Source organism: Lemur catta, chromosome 13 (assembly GCF_020740605.2).
Source record: "Lemur catta isolate mLemCat1 chromosome 13, mLemCat1.pri, whole genome shotgun sequence".
In the NCBI taxonomy this organism is placed as follows: Eukaryota; Metazoa; Chordata; class Mammalia; order Primates; family Lemuridae; genus Lemur; species Lemur catta.
In genome coordinates this window covers 73388221-73409210 of record NC_059140.1, presented here as the reverse complement: position 1 = coordinate 73409210, position 20990 = coordinate 73388221, and the positions used below count along the sequence as shown (strand labels likewise).

At 34.1% G+C, this 20990-nt stretch overlaps 1 protein-coding gene across 1 annotated transcript in view; it reads right to left on the bottom strand.

Moving 5' to 3' along the window:
• The window catches only part of N4BP2L2 (NEDD4 binding protein 2 like 2), an 84138-nt gene that overhangs the window by 50518 nt on the left and 12630 nt on the right, over window positions 1-20990 (bottom strand). Inside the window, 3 exon segments of the mRNA XM_045566952.1 lie at window positions 15255-15401; window positions 17795-17871; window positions 18265-18353. Of these exon segments, the coding sequence (XP_045422908.1) occupies window positions 15255-15401; window positions 17795-17871; window positions 18265-18353 (313 nt within the window).

Genomic DNA, 20990 nt, shown 5'->3' with positions numbered 1-20990 from the left:
CAACATCCACTCACACTGATGCTTCCATCTTGAATGAGTCACTTCACAGGAGCCCAAGCTAAAATTACCTAACAGTTTCACATAACTACAGATAAGCTGATATCACACTGTCACATGAACATTACACAGAACATTATGCGTCAAAAAGGGGGAAAATGTCTCCACGAAAAACCACAGATGAGAAAAAAAAGGGCTTACTATTTTCATTAAGCTTGACATTAAAAAAAATTCCTTTTTTGTCTATTAAAGAAATGGGTTCACAGGGGCTAGCCAATACACTGCTCTATGAAACTAATACTATAAAATTTGTCAGTAAAAACAAAAATATCAATTTGATCACATCCTATCAACAGTCCATATAACCTAGATAAGAAAATGTTGCCAGTATTCATGATAAAAAGGCACATGCATCATCATCACCACAAATTGTTTTGAGCTATTCCACAGATTAACTCCTATCTATGCTAATAAGGAATATGTATATCTTTGATAAATTTTTATCCTTCTAGACCTCACAGCATTTCTAACCACTATAAAAATCAACTAGTTTGTTTCCTCCTCTGCCCATCCCTAGTGTGTATCAAAAACAAAGAGGTAAAATCATCAAAAGGCAAACAAAATCACAGAATTTCAAGACTAAAATCAGAGCTAATTCAGCCTGAAATTAATATACTCATCTCACTCCATCAATAAACCTACGTTATAATTAAGAAGGTATTATCCTCATTTAATTATGAAGAAAAGTTTCAGAAAATTAAGTGACTTGCTCAAGTCACAATTGGAACTGCAACTTAACTTCAAATTCTGCAATTTCAAACTCTGTGTTGTACTAAATTGGAGGTTTCTGTCTTCCTCTGCCCTTTACAACAATCCCTGAAATACCTGCAATGATCAGTCTGAAACCATGGAACTTAATTGCTTTGTGAACACTACCAGTATCAAGCAACCACTATATACTTTTAATGAAACACATTCTGTTTTCAGAAAACTCTGAATACTGGAAGTCACTAAAAGTACTTATATTACACTAATCTGCCTCAAAACATTGGTGGAACAAGACTTAATTAAAGTAGCATAACATCTATATCATTGTTGCTTCTTAAAGTTGACAACAGAAATAATTTCTTGGGATATTCATCCTAGCATCAAGCATGTACCAAGTGTTTAATAGATGCTTAACACTGAGCCAGACCCTAAGGATATAAAAACAAAGACACAATCCCTGCATTCAAAAACCGAAGTTCCACAAAGCAAGACCAGTTCATGTTCTATACAAAAGCCATCAGGTTCCCACCATCTTCCCTTTAGTAACCTACACATTCAAGAGGAGGCTTACCTTATGCACCCTTATATTTCCACCACTAGCAAATAGAACAGTGCAATAAATGTTCAATGCAAGTCTAGATAATAAGCAATTTCTTAAAATTTAAAAGCTAAAACAACTTTTTTAAGAGACAGTGTCTTGCTCTGCCACCGAGGCTAGAGTGCAGTTGCATAATCACAGCTCGCTGCAGCCTCGAACTCCTGGGCTCAAGCACTCCTCCTGTCTCAGCCAAATAGCTGGGACTGCAGGTATATGCCACCATGCCCAGATAATTTTTTTGTAGAGATGGGGGTCTCACTATGTTGTCCAGGGTGGTCTTCAACTCCTGGTGTCAAGCAATTCTCCCTCCTCAGCCTCCCAAAGTGCTGGAATTACAGGTATGAGCCACTGCACCTGGACAAAAGCTAAATTTTTAAGCTACATAAAGGATATACAAGTTAATTCCATCATTAATTCCACCTAATCAATTTATCTACTTGAAATAGTCAAATATAGATCGTAAGCTACAAAACAAACGTAAAATCATCCTTAGAAATAATTTTGTCCAAGAATTCTGAAGCTGGGGTCCACTGATGGACTTTAGGAGATACACAAAATTCTAGAAATTTTTGGAAAACAGCAGCTGGATTAGAACCCAAATTAAAGAAAACCACTGAATAAGTCAAATGCCCTCATTTTACACATAAAAGAACTGCAGAAGACAAGAGAATTTCTCAAGTGCCCCTCAACTAACTAGTTTCAGAGCTGGGTATTAATTTGCTAGGGCTCCCAAGACAAAGTACCACATACTAGGTGGCTTAAACAACAAAAATTTATTTTCTGTCTCTTCTGGAGGCTAGAACTCCAAGATCAAGTTGTCAACACGGTTGGTCTCTTCTAAGGCATCTCTCCTTGGCTTGCGGTGGCCATCTTTCTCCAGTGTCTTCACATGGTCTTCCCTTTGTGTCTGTGTACTAATCTCTTCTTACAAGGACACCACTCATACTGGATGAGAGCCCACACATGACTTAATTTTATCTTAATCAGCTCTTTAAAGGCTCTACCTCTAAATACAGTCACATTCTAAGTACCGGGAGTTAGCACTTCAACATATGAATTGGGGGCAGGGAAACACAATTAAACCCTTAACACTCTGCCCTCTGGTCCCTCAATATTCATGTCCTTCTCACGTGCAAAATACATTCACTCCACCCCAACAGCCCCAAAGTCTTAGCCCATTGCAGCATCAACTCTAAGTCCAAAATCTCATCTAAATATCATTTAAATCAGGTATAGGTAGACTCAAGGTATGATTCAATCTGAGGCAAAATTCTTCTTTAGCTTCACACCTGTGAAACCAGACAAGTTATCTGTTTCCAAAATACAGAGTAGGACAGGCATAGGATAAACATTCCCAGTCCAAAAGGGAGAAATCAGAATGAAGAAAACAGGTGGTAAGTCCAGGCAGATCTGAACCTAGCAAGGCAAATTCCATTAGATTTTAAGGCTCAAGAATAATCCTCTTTGGCTCCATGTTCCATCTTTCAGGCTAATGGGTGGCAGCCCTGCCTTGTGAGCCCACCAGTGTGGTAGCCCACTCCCTCAGCCCTAGGCAGCAGCCCACCCTGAACCCTCAGGCCTGGGACCTCTGGTACTGTGGTGGCAGTGGCAACAGTGGCAGCCCTGTTGACCTCTGAATCGCCTTTCAAGTCTTCCCTTTTCTTGAAGGATAATACATGTTCACAACCAGATAGCTCTACTGACTCATTTTGTAGAATCCCTGGAAATCAAAAAGACTTCCTTAATTTCGTCCCTTCTCTGTCCCCTTCAGTCCCAGCCAGGAACATTTCCACTGGTATAACCCATCTCTATTTCTGGTTTCTGCTAGTTTCTGCTGAGATGGCTGACTAGATTCACAAGTCACACACCCCTCATCTTTTTAGCAAATGCTTGTCTAGCAATAACCTTGATATTCTCTCCTGGATGTGCTCATTTTTTGCAATAGACAGACTAAGAATTTTTCAAATCTTCAAGTTCTGGTTCCTTCTGACTTAATAACTTCTAGTTCAATTTCTCTCTCTCCCCTTGCATTTTACTACAAGAAGCAAGAAGAACCAAGCCACACCTTTAATGCTTTGCTTAGAAATCTATGCTAAATATCCAAGCTCGTTACAAGTTCATCTATTTTCCACAAACCACTAGAACACAATTTGGCTAAGTTCTTGGCCACATTATAAAAAGAATCACCTTTTCTCCACTTTCCAATAACTATTCCTTATTTCCCTTTGAGATCTCATCACAAACACCTTTAACATTCATATTTCTACAAACATTTGTTGATGATATATGTGTACCTCTAAGATGACAAGAGACTTTCTCTAAATCTCTTCTCTTTTCTACTAAGCCTTCATCAGAGTCACCTTCAACATCCATATTTCTACTAACAATCACTTCAAGGCAATCTAGGTTTTTTCTAACATATATGTATACCCATTACCTAGTTCTAAAGCCACTTCCACATTTTTGGGTATTTATTACAGCAATACCCTACTTTCCGGTACCAAAATCCATATTAGTTCGCTAGGGCTGCCATAACAAAGTATCACAGATTGGGTGGTTTAAACAACAAATTTATTTTCTCACACTTCTAGAAGTCCAAGATCAAGGTGTTAGCAGGGTTGGTTTCTTCTAAAGCCTCTCTCCTTGGCATGTAGATGGCCATCTTCCTCCAGTGTCTTCACAGGATTATCCTTTTCTGTATCTGTGCTCTAATCTCCTCTTAGAAGGACACCACTCATATTGGATTAGGGTCCATGCACATGACTTCATTTTATCTTCATTATCTCTTTTAAGGCCCTATCTCCAAATAGTCATATTCTAGGTTCTACATGTTAGGGCTTTAATATATAAATAGGGAAGGCATAATTCAGCCCGTAACAAGCTAAAACTACTCATCTTCACTTACTGTATGAATACTGAACACCACTGTTTCCCAGCCACCATGCTAGCTGATGAACACGCAGTAGTGAGTGAAACAGGTACAATCCCTGCCTGATGGAGCTTAAATATAATAGAGGGAAATAATCATATACAAATGAATAAAGAAAAAGTACATGAGAGCATATAAGATGTATTTTAGACCTCACCTAGCTTGCTATGTCCAAAAAGTCTTCCTTGAAGAGCTCAACTCTGAAGGATAAGTATGGAAGGGGTGTGTGTACTTAGAATTTTTCAGGAAGAGGGAGCAGCACAGTACATTCCAGGAATTGAGAGGTGGCCAGCAGCGGCTGGGATACAGAACGTCAGAAGAGAATAAAACATGAGACAGAATATGAAGGGAGGGTGACATCATCTAGGGTCTTAAATATCACATTTTGGTTTTTGGTTTGTATCCTAAGAGCAATGGGAAGCAACTGAAAGATATTAAGCATGAATATATTTTGACTTTAAAAAGATCACTCTGACAGAGAGAGAGAGCACACAGGGCTTCTAAGATACTGGCAATGTTCTATTTCTTCATCTGCATATTAGTTACATGGATATGCTCACTTTGTGAAAATCCATTGAATGATGGCAGTCAAAAATGGAGAAACAGATGCAAGAGATATTCAGGTGGCAAAATCCACAGAACTCGTTTGATAGATTGAATATGAGGGGGAAAGGAAGCATCAAAGAAGAAACTTGTTCTAGCTTATAGAAAGTGATGGAAGGTAGATCCATTCACAGTGCTAGGAAATCCTAGAGACCCAGATTTAGAGAGATCACAGGTTCAACTGGAGGAGGCTTTCAGGCTTAAAAGTGGAAATGTCAGGTAGGCAATTAAATATACAGACTGGAGTTCAGAGGAGAGGTTTAAAAAGAAAACACATTTAGAGGTCAATATTGATAACAGAACCAGTGGGTATATAAAACCATTCAACCAATATTTAATTATCTCCTACAGCACTACAGGCACTGGCTTAGATTTTGTGTATGCAGCTATGAACAAAATAAACACATTCTCATGGATCTTACATTCTAAGAGTAGTTCAGGAATACTGCCAACACATCAGTAATAAATAACTTCAGAATACAAGTACTATGATGAAAACAGGACAATGTAATACAGTGATGGAGTAGGGCTACTTTAGATTGGAATAGTCAGGGAAGGCCTCTCTGTGGTGTCAACATCTCAGGTGTGACCTAAATGTTGAGAAAACAATGGACATAGGAAAAGTAGGAGAAAAGCACTCAATGGGGAGAGAAAACAGCTAGTGCTTAAAGGACAAGCTTAGCATGTCTGAAGAACAGACAAAAAGACCAGTATAGACTGACTGTAGTAAATTAAGACTAGTATACGACAGAGTCAGAGAAGACGTCAAAGTCCAGATTATGTGGAGTTTAAGCAGGGAGTGATAATATCTATGTATTTTTAAAAAAATATTTTAAATTATAGATTACTCTAGTTGCTCTGTGGACAAAATTATAGGGTGGCAAAGATAAAAGTGGGCAGACTACTATGTCCACGTAAGAAATGAGATCACATGGGAAAAGCTAAGAGTAAGCATATAAGATTTTTCTAGAAGACTTAAGGAACTCTAAAATTCAAAGACCAAGAGGAGAAGGTGGCAGCAAAGAAGACAGACAAGCAGCCACAGAGATATGAACAAAACCATGACGTCAAGGAGGCCAAGGAAAGTATTTTAAGGAAATCAAAAGTTAAATGCTTGCTGGGTAGTCAAATAAGATGAGTAGAGAACAATGCTCAACAATACAGAGGAACATTCTGGAGACCTCAAAAATCAATTTTAGAAGAATGATAGGGACAGAACCTAAAATTGGAGTGGATGAATATTATCAGTGAGAGATAAGGAAGAAAAGAAAATGGGTGTAGACAGTTCTTCAGAAAAGTGTGGTTGTACATGAGTTGTATCAAGAAAAAGGAACGTTTAGGGATGGGAGACTTGATCAGTGTAAATGTTGATCGGATGGACTCAGGAATGAAGGCAAAGTTGACATTACAGAGAGAAGGAATACTGACAATATATAAAATTTTCTGGCCGGGCGCAGTGGCTCACATCTGTAATCCTAGCACTTTCGGAGCCCGAGGTGGGTGGATCATTTTAGCTCAGGAGTTTGAGACCAGCCTGAGCAAGAGCAAGAGCAAGACCCCGTCTCTACTAAAAATAGAAAGAAATTAGCCAAACAACTAAAAATATATATAGAAAAAATTAGCTAGGCATGGTGGTGCATGCCTGTAGGCCCATCTACTCGGGAGGCTGAGGCAGGATTGCTTGAGCCCAGGAGTTTGAGATTGCTGTGAGCTAGGCTGACGCCACAGCACTCTAGCCCGGGCAACAGAGTGAGACTCTGTCTCAATTTTAAAAAATAAAAAAATAAAAAATAAATAAAATTTCCTGAGAAGGAAAGAGATGATGCAGTCCAGAGTACAGAGGAAGACATTCACCTTAGACCAGAAGCGGCCATACCCTCTATAAACAGAAAACAGAGAAGACAGGACGGATACAAATGCAGGTGGAACTCAGACTGCCCGACTCTAATAATGTGTTCTTTGCACTAAAATCATCCTATGGACATTTGGAAAGTATTCAAAGTAGGACAAGAAAATAACCAAAGGAAAGTTAAACCGAGATTACTTAGCTTTAAGAGGCAAATAATCACCACAGTATTTTTCAAATAAGGGATAATTACATAAACATAAGTATCAGTACCAGCTATTCTTTATTGCTGAATAAAGATAAGTTCAAACTGAAAAGAGATTCAAGCACTTGGTTTTTTTTTCTTTTTAAAAACAAAAAAAGTTACACTCAGGATCACAGTTCTTTGGAAGAAGCGTTCTGAAAAATGATTATGAACTTTTTGTTGGACCAGTTTAAGATTAGGAAAAATACCCAGAGTATTTTTCTCAGATAGTCTAGAAATTTTTCTATAAAGTGTTAAAGCAAAAAGCTACAAAATAATCTCAAAATGACCTTAAAACCTTATAAGAAATGGATAATCAAAAGCCTCAGACTGCTCTACTTATCTGTATTCCAGGATTTAATTACTTGATCATAAATCACAAATCTAAGGACTACTCGTGAGGTTAAAATCTGGAACATAGGGAGAATGTATGAGTTACTAAAAAAAAAAAAAAGAAAGAAAAAAAAGAAAAGTCTGGAACAAAAGGCTGTGATATCGCATTAGATACACCAAGTTAAATGGGTGAGCTTTCCTCTCTGTTGGTCTTGACACCCTCTCCCCTAGTAAGTATCAAACACAATTAAATCATGCTCCATTCTCCATGTTACCTATACAGGCTGAGCATCCCTAATCTGAAAAGCGCCAAAATCCAAAACTTTTTGAGCACCACGTGACACTCAAAGGAAATGCTCAGTAGAACATCTAAAATGTTCAGGTTAGGGATGCTCAACTGGTATGTATTCAAGAACTATTCCAAAATCCAGAAAAAAAAAAAAACCCTAGAATCCAAAACACAACATTCAGGTCCCATTTTGGATAAGGTATACTCAACCTGTATTACAAACTGCCCAATAAAGTTACTCTTCTTTGATATCAAAAGGTTGACTGTTTTAGAGAGAATAATGTATCTAATATTCAATAAACAGTTACAAAATTCTTTTAAAGGATAAAGCTCCAAAGACACAGTTGTGACCAAGGATAAGATTCTTGCTTTTAATTAATTCAAAATGTCTAGCCCAGGGCTGCTATCACATTTCTGTAAATACTACAATTTACTTATATTCTAAATGAAATGTTTTAACTGTGTCTTTGCCCATTACACTGAACTATATTCCTGTACTCTCACAACACCATTACATATTGCTTACCAATTTCCTGAACTGAAAAACTATTTTAATCTATTCATGAAACCAATGCCTTTTCTTTTTTTATGAAATCTTTCCTATTCGAAACAAAAATTCCACCTCTGGTTGGACATTTCGAAACAATAAACAAACACAAACTACTCTTAAGGAATAAGAGAAACCAAGTAAGACCCAGTTTTTCAACTTTTTAAGTTAACTAAAGCAAGGCAAATACCCAACAGTAAAAATTCTTCATTCTGTACTTAATCTAATCTGTAGAGTCTTATTATTTAATATATTATTTATAAAGCAAACTTAAGCAACCCTCTCCTTTACTGTTCTTCAATTTTGGAAAATTAACTTAAAACACCATAAAAGAATAAAGATATTTCTAATTGTTATAAAGAAAAACTCCTTTAGTTCTTCAGAGATTCAGAAAATTGATGTAATTTCTATGACACTTACTACCAGCACACAAGTAATAAATGGACATAAAAGAAAAATAAGTAAAACCACTTACAGTGTTGACCTATTTTAGGAAATAGTGCCTGAAAATTATCAGGGCAAAAAAATCCAACTTACATAATTTAACAATCTATTTATTGAATACTACACATTTCAATTGCTAATTAAAGTCATAAAATATTAAAATTAATTTTAAGTCTTAAAGCACAACAGCATATATAAACAATTCAAATTTTCAAATGTTGCTGAAATATGATTATCAATTATATAATTATGTATAATTTGTAGAAAACATTTAAACATTAAATGCTATAAACTTCTTTCAATCCTGACTTTCAAAAATAGAATTCTAAATGGCCACATAGATTTCTTCACTCAACTTCACTGCTATACCAATATATTATCTTCTAACCCCATAAATTAAAGGTACCAAAACGATGTAATCAACTCTTCACCAGCATTTCTTTCCTACTTTGAAAAAAAAACTAAATTAAAAAAGAAAGATGACTATGTGGTTTAAAGATAATATAGGATATAGTGGAGATAGCATGTCTGACCTAGATTTGAATCCCAGTTACATCTCTTACTAGAGGAATTATGTTAAATAAGTTGTTTAACCTAAATTTTTGTTTCCTTTTTATAAAACCTTTTTAGAACGGTTACGAAAATTTAGAGACTATAACAATCATGTTTAGACTGGGGTCTAGCACTGATAGACATTAAATAAATAGCAGTTATTTAAATGATTATTAAATTAAAGCTTGTTGCTGTAAAATTCCTATTGTTTATTGTAGCAATATTGCAGTACATAAAGCCACCTGTAAAAGTTCAACTCAAAATAATAAATAACTATCAGCTTTCCTTCAAAATCATTCAGTTCTTTAAGGGAAACCTTTAATCATGACTTACTAGTGAATTTCCATAATAGTCAATTTCCAGCTACTACTTTGACATACAAGATACTCACTAATCCCTCCTTTTTCAACTAAAGTCCATCATCATGATAAGTTATTGTAAAATTTTTTTTTCTCAAACCCATACATTCAAAGTCTATGCCATGTTTATCAGATTCCCCATCAATGATTAACACAATAGATTTTTATAAATCTTTCCAAGCATTTTCATATCCAAATTCTACCTCACCCACAGGGGCTAGGAAACTAGAGCTGTGGTCTATAAGCTTACTTTGGTTAAATAAGGATCACAAAGAACAAAGAGGTCAGCAGAACACAAGAAGGAGAAACAGATTATCTCTAGTGTTGTCAGTTACTTACCATCCCATCATCTTCACTAAAAATGTTATGAAGTTACAGGAAGATAGCTGAGCAGAAAACAGATTCAAGAAAGAAAGAAAACATGTACACAGGAAAAGACTATGAAAGAAAAAGAAACATAATTTCTAAGATTAAGAAAAACAGAAAAAAAAGAAGAAAAAAGAATAACAGAAAAAGGAAGAGCTCACAATCCCTTCCCAAGTAATTTTTTTCCATTTTGTTATACTACAAAAACTGAAGAGTTCAGAATTACAATTGAAGAGACAGTAAGAAAGTTGTACAATTATTATAATAATTACTAGCTGTAGATGAACTAACTCTCAAGGTAAAACTTTAATTTTACATGTACTATCTGAAAACACATTTAAAACTGCAAAAGAAAATAATTCAAATAATAAAAGTATATCTCAATGGACTCTACTAAACTTGAACACAATTTTAACCATCAACGAACATTTCATTGTGTTTTTCCTTAGTTACTAACAAACTTGAGAGGCAAATAGCCCAATAGCTCCTCTCAAAATCTTAAGATCTTCCCATTAATTTATAAAAAGTAGTTCAATTTTTTTTTTTTTTTTTTTTGAGACAGAGTCTCGCTTTATTGCCTGGGCTAGAGTGAGTGCCGTGGCATCAGCCTAGCTCACAGCAACCTCAAACTCCTGGGCTTAAGCAATCCTCCTGCCTCAGCCTCCCAGGTAGCTGGGACTACAGGCATGTGCCACCATGCCCAGCTAATTTTTTCTATATATATATTTTAGTTGGCCAGATAATTTCTTTCTAATTTTTAGTAGAGACGGGGTCTCACTCTTGCTCAGGCTGGTCTTGAACTCCTGACCTCAAGCGATCCACCCACCTCGGCCTCCCAGAGTGCTAGGATTACAGGCGTGAGCCACCGCGCCCGGCCGAAAGTAGTTCAATTTTTAAAAAAAAAACGGAAATACTAACAAGTGGACCAATACTCCCACATGAAGCCTTGAGTTACTCACCAAAGCAGGTATAAGGCTTGCTAATGTGACTGTCTCTAGTTCTAAGATTAGGGGACTATGGCTGTGTCCATGCTACGTAAAATAATCTATTTTTTTCCTACTGGAATCTAAGATAGCTTACTGAAATTAATAAATTTTTTGCTGGGAAGTGTATTATAATATGTAATTACTATAATTATCACACCTGGAATGTGTCACAGTTATCTTTCACAGAGCAAAATTTGTCAGGAGGAAAAGGAAGAAAAAGATTATTTCTAATATGAATAACTAAAATGAACTTCTATTAAATGTATAAAAAGTCAATTAAAACAATCCAACACACACAGCCAGCTTCTAGAATTGAGAAAAACTCTCTATTTACTGTTAAGTTTTTCTTTTCAACGAGTTATTTGTGCTACTCCTTCCTCTTGTTCCTGTGCATAATTTGACAGTGACAATGTATAAAGAATTTCCACAGGAGGTAGTCAAAATTACTGCTTACACACATGTACATTGTTAGAAAAATTATGCCATTCAGTGTAGTCTGAGATATTGAACATAAATTGTAACCATCCTTTTAGAAGTTTTGTCAACTTAGTTGCAGATAATCATAATTATAAACTATTCAAGGTTTGCTCTGAAATTTACAAACCATGCAAAATTGAAAACTCCTTAGGCTTAAAAGATTTGGCAATTCAAATCAACTAAATCCAATCAAACTAAACACTGCTTTGCAAAGTAAAAAAGGAGTAAGAAGACACACAAGACAATCACTAATCTCTCCTTTTTCAGGATCTATTGCAACAAACTTAATACTACTTCTTACCATCCTAAGGACAGTGTAAGGAGAAAAATCTGGTATACATACAGGAAACCAAATTGTTTTAATGGTACCTTAATTTAAAAAATAAAATAAAAATTGGTATGCCATCTTATTTAACTTGAGAAAGTAAACCATCACCAAATAGGATACTCATTAATCCTTAATAAATCTCTCCTTCCCAGTAAATTTACAAAGATACAGCTAACAGTTTTAATGGAAAAAAATTTTATTTATAAATTGTAGCCCCTAAAACTTAATTCTAAAAACCACTAACTCAACATACTCTTTCTGTTGCCACCAAATTACTTATTCTGAATGGGCACCGTAACAAAACTAATCTAATACTTTGTTATGATTATAGACTAAGGTGTTATTCAATGTGGGCTGCAGATGTAAAAAACCCAAAAAGCAACAATACAACTTTAGCCCTTATTAGTTATTACATTCATGTCAGAATACTACATTAAACTTCAATAAACACTGGAAAATCTCTCAGGTAAAGGCACTAAAAAACATATAGCAACTACATTTCCTCAACATTTTCCGAAGAGAATACCATCAATTTTCTTTATAAATACTTAGAAAACCACTCTCAGAAAATCAGACATTTCTGTAGTAAAAAAAATTCAAGTATAGTCAAAACAAACATTTCATAATCTCTGAAATCATAAATTTTCAAAACTTTATCTATATGAAAAACTGAAATTTTCCAGAATCTATTATTTAGAAAAGAGATAAGCAAACTTCAAATACTTAAATCAAACTTATCACTCCAACAAAAAAATACACCCTAATCTTTTGTAAATAATCTTACTTTAAAACAGAAAAATGTAAAAAAACCAAACATTTTCTTTAAGAAAGGTGAATACTGAAAATAAAGATTACATAATTAAAAAGCAATACCAAAAGTTCAACTTAATTACTACATAAGAATTTTTACTAACAGGATTATGACATATAGAAAACTATAAATTTGTTTATCAAAAAGGAAAAGAAATTTTTACACTAAGCCTATGAAAAACCACCCTAAATATTACTTAATCTTACTGAAACAAATTAGAAGCTGTATTCTAGTTAATGAAGACGTATTCCATCTTAGTTAAATATGATGGCTAATGCCCACTTCATTCTTTGTGATGGAGATCAGGTTAGAATGGCATGTAGCAGTGGGGGGGGTGGTAATTCCATTAAGACCACAGCCAGGCCGGTGCCCTGGCACCTGTAGTCCCAGCTACGAGGCTGAGGCAGGAAGATCACTTGAATCCAGTTCAAGTCCAGCCTAGCGAACATAGTCAAATACCGTCTTTTTTTTTTTTAAAAAAAAAAAGACTATCTCAATAGAAAGAAAATTTTGATGAGAAATTGGTAAATGTCACATTTTACAGATTTTTAACACCAAGCAATGATATAAAATAGTGATTTTGGTATCTTTCACTACATTTTCATTCCTCCATTCTGTTATTGTTAAAAAAAATTAAATGTAAATTAGCCACAATGCTTGGGGAAACTATTAACTATTTTTCTACTTTAAAAAAAACTGAAAGTCATAATGTTAGTTTCCCTGCCTCCATTAGCATCTATAATTTTAAAAAATTAATTGGTGGGGGGGGTGAAAAATTAATTGGTAATGATTAACGATCTCTCAATGATTTTTATTGCTCAGAAGTACCAGGAGATGAAGCTGAATCTGAAGTAAATCTAGAAATTTATTTCAGACTTAATATGAACATGCTTCCTCATAATCTGTTTCTCCTCAAAGTTACTTCCTCAAAACAAATTTGGTTAAGAGTTATTCAGAAAACTGTAGATTTACAGTACTATTACTCTTAAGTGAAGTTTATGAACACACAGGGAAAGGGACATATAATATATTAAGAGTTGTGTCATCTGTCCCCAAATTAAATCCTTTTGTATAATTTTCAAACTGTGCTAATTTACATAATAAAATACTTGAACACACAAGTCCAAATACCAACAAGTATTACTGTGAAATACTGAAAACAGATAAAGATGTATGTATATAAATATATATACATTTACACACAAAACATGAGTTAGCATGTTCCTACATCAGATTTAGTTAAGATGAACAAATGTATATAAACACACACATATTAAACAAGATAAAGGTAATACTTATTCAAATGTAAACAGAACTAAATAGTACAAATAAATAGAAATCATATTCTTATTTCACTAAAGGCAATGTAACAAAGGCCTTGTTCGGAATACTGAATCTAGTTTTAAGCCTCACAACTTTAAAAAGTAACATATGAGAGAATATTTAAAGTTGAAAGAACAGCAAAAGATTTTAAAACAACAGAGAAAGATCATGACATTCATGATGGACTTGTTTAGGAGAAAGTTTAAAGGCTGTGAAATATTTATGAAAAGATATAAAGAATCATAATGATTAAATAGCATTGTAATTAGCTGAGGTCTTTTTCCCAAAAAAAGAGCAAATGAAAGCAAAGATTAAAGAAACATTTTCTATAAAACACTGGGAAGAAAATTATTAAAAGAGGCAGCAGTGTTTCTTTCCTCATGTTGCAAAGAGAAATGCTTAATTATCTAGGATAGTCCAGGTAAAGCTCTGTTTGAAGACAGGGATGAATTACAAGGCCTGTGAAATGAATTCCATCTCAGTTTTTTAATTCTAAGTAAAGAAACACGATCTAATAAAGAAAACTATCCAGTGAGAAAATTACAGTTGGCTCTTTAGAAAAATTAGTACTAGAAGAAACATAATATTCCATAGGACAAATCTTATGACCAATGCTGTCCAAAATATTTTTATATTAGTATTATAGTGCATTAAATTGAATACATAGTGAAACATTATTAGAATCACCTAAGAAGTTTCTTCTAACTACACAGTGCTTTGCCTCTTTATCCTTTCCAGAACTTTCAAGTGCATGGGGGTAGGGAGATGGCTTGAGAAGGAGGATGAGGAATATGTATGTATTACGTGATGAATATGTACATTATGGAGAAAACTCCCCAGATGATTGATATACCTTCTGTCTAGCTTTGCTGGGGAATTTTGTTTGAACTATGTGATATCCTGATTATAGCTTAAAAATAATTTTGTCACACAGATCAGTTAGCTGAAATACAATTTTACCTGTATAATGAATAGGAGAATCAACTAAGGTGCCTTACAACAAGTTAGTATTTCTTGCATATTTAAGATAGTGAAGGAAAAATACTTAAGTTTTATGAAAAGTTAGATTTAGGTATGAACTATAAAAAAACTGTTCAACATTATCTACAAAATAGATAAAATTAGTTTAAAATCAATGGTAGAAAAACATTCTAGTTCCTACCCACTATACTACTCAGGTGTTTTCATAACAGCCAAAAGTATTACAACAAAAGATTATAAAAACATTTAAAATACAATTTTATATAATTTTTATTTACACTGTAAACAACTTGCTGGGAACATTCTTACGAGGCAACATAGGTTTTTTTTTTTTATTTGAAACTATTTAAATTTCAAGACAGGCTCACTAATTTTTCTCAAGGGCAAAAAACAAATGTGTTAGCTGAAAATACCCAACTTAATGATTATTTGTGACATAAACTTGTTCATGTGAGCCTAGAGAGCCTCCCCACCTCTGTCTCCCCTGTGGAGGAGGAGGTCTTTGCGTGCTTTTGTGTGATGGTTCCACTGAATTCATTACAATAGAGATGGACATTTGATATTCATAACGATCCAACATCTGAGCAATCTTCTTTCGAGACACACCATGTTTATTCCTCCTACCAAAAAAGAAAAGGATTGTAAATCTTTTTTTTAGAACGTGTAGGCTTAAAGATTAAACTGTTGCAGAGGAACAGCATATAGATTCTAAATTATATTTTGCAAATAAACATTAGAAGATATATTTCATTTACCCACATTTTATATAAAGTTTTTAACAATGTTTTTTAAAGGTTTAAAGACACCATAAATCATAGCCAAATGTTAATTATATCTTCTTCACACAGAACTACCTAGTCACTGAACCTGACTATATATCCCCACTCGTTTAATGACAAAAATCAAAGATTGTTAGACACTACTTTAAGAATTATAGAAGGATTGAGTGGACTTCTAGGACTTACAAAAATCCACATAAAATATTTATTATATTTTAAAAATTATTTTATGACAGTTCCTCTTGTATTTTTAAAATTTATTATTAATACAAAATTATTAGTAGAGACAACAATTTGGACATCTCTCACAAACATCATGTTGAGTGAAAAAAACTAGACACAATGAAAACATACTGTATGATTCTATTTTTATATATATAAAAGTTTGATAAAAGGCAAAATTGAACTATAATATTAAGGCAACAGACATTATGGTAAAACTAAAAAAAGTAAGAAAGTGATTATGATTACCAAGGAAAAACAGTGGTTACCTTTAGAGAATGAAAGGTAACTGGGAATGGGAAGAGGACTGCAAAGAGCTTCTGAGGTGCTGGTCACATTCCCATGACGTGAGTGATAGCTAAACGTGTATTGGTTTTGTAAGAACTTTAAGTTGTACATTTATATTTTATGTACTTTTCTGTATGTGAGTTTATATAACAACAAAAAGTGATTTAAAATTTATTCTTGATCCTCAAAGAACTTTTGACAATTTATTTTACCCTCATAGTTTTCTGTAAGTTGACTTGGACATGACAAAACACACAGAAACATATTTTACATTTAATACTATATTTCTAGATGTACTAATGCTAACTCATCTTTCCCAAAAAAAAGCCACAAAGAAATGTTTACTTTTCAAATCTGATGCTTACATACAAGAGAAAGCAAAAAAGAAGAAGAAAAAAAAAACAGATCTGAGGTTGAAAATTCACAAGATATGACTAAACCAATAAGATGTCAAAATTAATGATTCAATTCAATTCTTTTCAAAAATCAAATTATGCCAGATATCAGTTAAGCTGGCTTTGTTATGTAAAGTCACTTATATTAAGAAAATAATAAATTTCAACAGTCCTTCAAATGTAAAAGCAGCCATAACTGTACAGCAGTTTCATCATTATTTAGCATAACTCAAATATCAGAGTAAACTTCCATCTCTTTTACCTCAGGTGCGATACACACACACACAGCTAGGCAGGCAGACAATATAAACATTAATACTAATAAAGCTATCAGTTTATCTATCTATAAATGAACATACAGCATGCAAATCAAAAAGAGAAAGAAAGTGGCCAAAGAATGAAAGGCAAGGGGGAAAGAACTATGTTAGTTGGACCCCATACACAGAATAACAGCTTGAAGCTAGAAGAGGGCAAACCGAAGTAGTGCGGGGCGGGCCTTAAAAAAGGGTGTGTGATCGTTGCACAACTCTGTGAATATACAGAAAACACTGAATTGTATACTTTAAATGGGTGGATTATAAGTATATGAATTACATCTCAATAAAGTTGTTACCAAAAGGAGGGGAAGAGTGAAACCGAAGAAAGGAAAGAGTCATAGCCAGGAAAAGCAGTGACAGAAGAGGAAAAGCATAAACACAAATGGAAGAGCAGGGTTGACAGTAATACAAGTCCACAATCTATCAGCACCAGTTCTGAAATCCAATAGCTCTGAAAACTCAGTTTTCTGCGGACTCATATGGCAGCAAAACCTATCCAGATCTGTACTCATTTGGAAGCACAACCTACTCAGAATTGATGTTAGATTATGCACAATCTTATTTACTTAGCTGATTAGTCGTGATCTGCTGCAGAAATATTAAGATGTTTGATTGTGACATGCTGTCCCAAACTCTGGAAGGGGCGTCAAACGATTAGGTATATATGCACTATGTTACCTTTCTAAAATTCAAAAACACCTAAATTCCAAAACACATCGATTCCAAGGATCTTGCTATGGGATTATGGACCTGTAGTTGTAAAGATGAAAAAGACAGAGCAAGATGGAAGCACAAGGTAAAAAAGTGATGGGGCCTAAAATGGGAATGAGAAGAAGGTGGAAGGATAATGCAGAGAAGTGGCCTGGCCAAAAACCAGAGGGAAAAGTCCTAATTTTACCCTCAAAGTTCCCAGGGCCTACACTAGCATTCAATAAACTGTAAAATGATGCAGGACTTCACAAACGAAAAAAAAAAAAAAGATAAGGATTCAATAAAAATTCAAGTGCCTTACTTTTCTAATTCTTCAGGATCAAATTTCCACCAAGTTTCAGGCTCATGAAACTCTACTCTGTATCCTTTTCCTATGGCCTATACAAAGGAAAGGAAGAAGACAAAAACCCAGAGAATACTTCTTAAAGTAAAAAGAAGGCAGACAGATAGAAATTTCATTTAGACAATACTTCCAAATTTGCTCAACCAAGAAAAATGTTACTTTATAAAATAATGTGGTTTATAAAATTTTAAGACTACTTAACTGGACAAATTCCAATTACTATTCTCCAGGTCAGATAAAACTAACAAGATGAGCTTATTCCTTACCAAGCACCATCTATAGTTTTTTAAAAACTAAGCAAACCAACAAACTTCTTTAGAAAACAAGGACAAATGTTTTAATAATCAAGATCAAAGTGACCAAAATTTCAGAACATAAAAAAATTGAAAAGTATAAAAAATGAAAGCTCTCTCATATTTCATATTTACCATTTCCACGTATGGTTTCATTTCCCAAGCTTGTGTATTAGTGTTGTCTATTATAACTGGAGATCTCCCCTGATCAATAGCTTGTTTTGCTGAAATAAAAAAATAAATTTAAAAAATAAAAACAAAAACTAGAATTATTAGGTTAAAATACACAAAATAAAATTTTAAACGTTCATTATGAGGAAATTTACTACATCTCTGTACTTAAAACTGTGCAATCTCGAGTCAGTTCCGTTAAAAAAAAAAAAAAAAAAAAGAACTCCACTAGATTAAAAGGGAATTAAGGAGACATAACCACATACCAGGTGTATTCTCCGGAATGGATACTAGTTTTGACAAACTGATTGTAAAAGACATTTTGGGGACATTTTATTAAACTTAAAGGAAGCCTTGAGTCTAGAGCTACATTTCATTTATGGGAAATATAGGAGATAAAGGAACAAGTTACATCTGAATATGGGCTGAGCATGAGAAGAGATGAAAATTTATTGACACAGAAAGACGGAGACTGTTAAATGAAAACAGCAAGTTACACGACAATAGTTAAATATGATCTTACTTAGGTCAAAATACAGAGCTAGGAAGATTTACTAAGATATTAAAAGTAGTTATCTGTAGACAGTGGGAATATCTGCATTTCATGTTTATCTGTATTTTCTAATTTCCTACAATGTACAAATAACTGTTTTGAAGAAACAAAGGTTTATATTTTAAAAAGTTATGGATTTATCATTACTTACCATCAAAACTTTATATACCAAATAGCTAAATACCACAGTTCAACTGACTTTGTGGAGATGTCTCAGGACTATGATCCTCAAATTGGGAGCTGAGGTAGAAAAGAACTTTTCTAAACTTTATCTCCCTATCCCAATGCCATCTTTTCTACTATAAGGTGACAATCATTGTCACAGAGAGCCACCACTGTTAATGACAGGAGTGTATATACCCCCTAGGTATACCAAACAAGAAAAATGGTTAAGATTAAGAACACTTGATAAAATTTAAAAGGCTGAGACAAAAAGCAAAGATAAGGAAATTTTCTCAGGACTTAGAATTCAACTAAGAATTCCACTAAGTTCAACATAATGAAAACATTTATATGGATGTCTAAAATACAATTCTAAAGGTCAGTTAGAATAAAGACCATAGTGGAATATATTTTTGGGAGAAGATGTCTCTAAATACCAAAAGAAATTTAGAATCTGGGTCATGAATAGGTTACTACCATCCATTAGTGCAAGGATCATGATGCTATCATCTCGTCCAATCATAGTGATCAAATCTTCCATTAAAATAAAAAAAAAAATTATGGAAATCATTATCCAATGTCTGATAGTTAGGCTCAAACATCTAATGAGTTGTGTTCTAGAAAAGGAGCTTATTAACCAAATAAATCTCTGATTTGCAGGAATGGGGAGAGTATCCTCTTTTCATAAATAATCATCATCTAATACCACAGTCCAGTGCACTCCAGAAGAATGGAGCTCCTAAGTAAACAATGTTTGAATACCCAAATAATGAGAGTAGTTTTCATAAACAAAGTAACTATTGTAATACTCTAAGAAAGAGAAGAATGACACTTTGGAGATGTTTTCAATTTATAAGTGTTCTAAAATTAATTTAGATTCTTCTAATAATAAACATGAGGCAGATAGATTTTCCCAGAATGGTGCCTGGCATTTAAAGGTATCCAAATCTATATTTATTATACTGATAAAAAATCCAACCGTTTATCCAGACACCATTATTCTGTTCAACAAGTACAATCAACATAATTCACATGGCATAAACATTTTAATGAAATATTCTACATTAGTATTGCAAAGAGAAAAAAATTCTCCACACAAATTTCCTAGTCCACAAAAGGTATAATAGTTCTGTCTTTATTCATTCCCTTTATCACCTAATCTTGTTCCCCTTTAGGCCAAACATAACTCCAAACATTTTTAGAATTATAATACTATCATTATTTGATTTGGGCAACAATGTTCTACGGCATTTTAAAAAATCAAAAAAGAGAATGAGCACAGTGGCTCAAGCCCATAATCCTAGCACTCTGGGAGGCTGATATAGCAGGATCCCTTGAGCTCAGGAGTTCGAGACCAGCCTGAGGAAAAGCAAGACCCTATCTCTACTAAAAGGAGAAAAATTAACCAGGTGTGGTGGCATGGGCCTGTAGTCCCAGCTATTTGGGAGGTTGAGGCAGGAGGATCGCTTGAGCCCAAGAGTTTGAGGTTGCAGTGAGCCAAGATGGTGCCACTGCACTCTAGCCAGGGTGCCAGAGTGAGACTCTGTCTCAAAAAAGAAAAAGAAAAAAACAACTATGAACTTTAATAGGATGAAAACTTTTTGCTCAAAAATATCCTCACTGATATTTCTTACTCTAATTGACAATTAAAAGGAAAAACATTTATACTTTTTTCTTGTATATACTACCCTTTAGGGCAACCCTAGTTAGTAACTTTAGTTGAGAGAAAATTCATTATAGAAGAATTTTAGCTATTAAACATGGAAGGAACAATGGACCTAAAAATGACCATTTTGCAACTCTTAATGAAATAACTGACTCAGGAAACAATTTATGGTTGGGTAAAACCATGAGATACACGGTTGACAGGGAACTTGGTAACAGAGGGAGCAGGCCATTCCTGTGAAGCTACTCACTAAGGTTACCACCACTAAGAGTGGGACAACTAAATACTTGCCTGCCAAAAAAACACAAA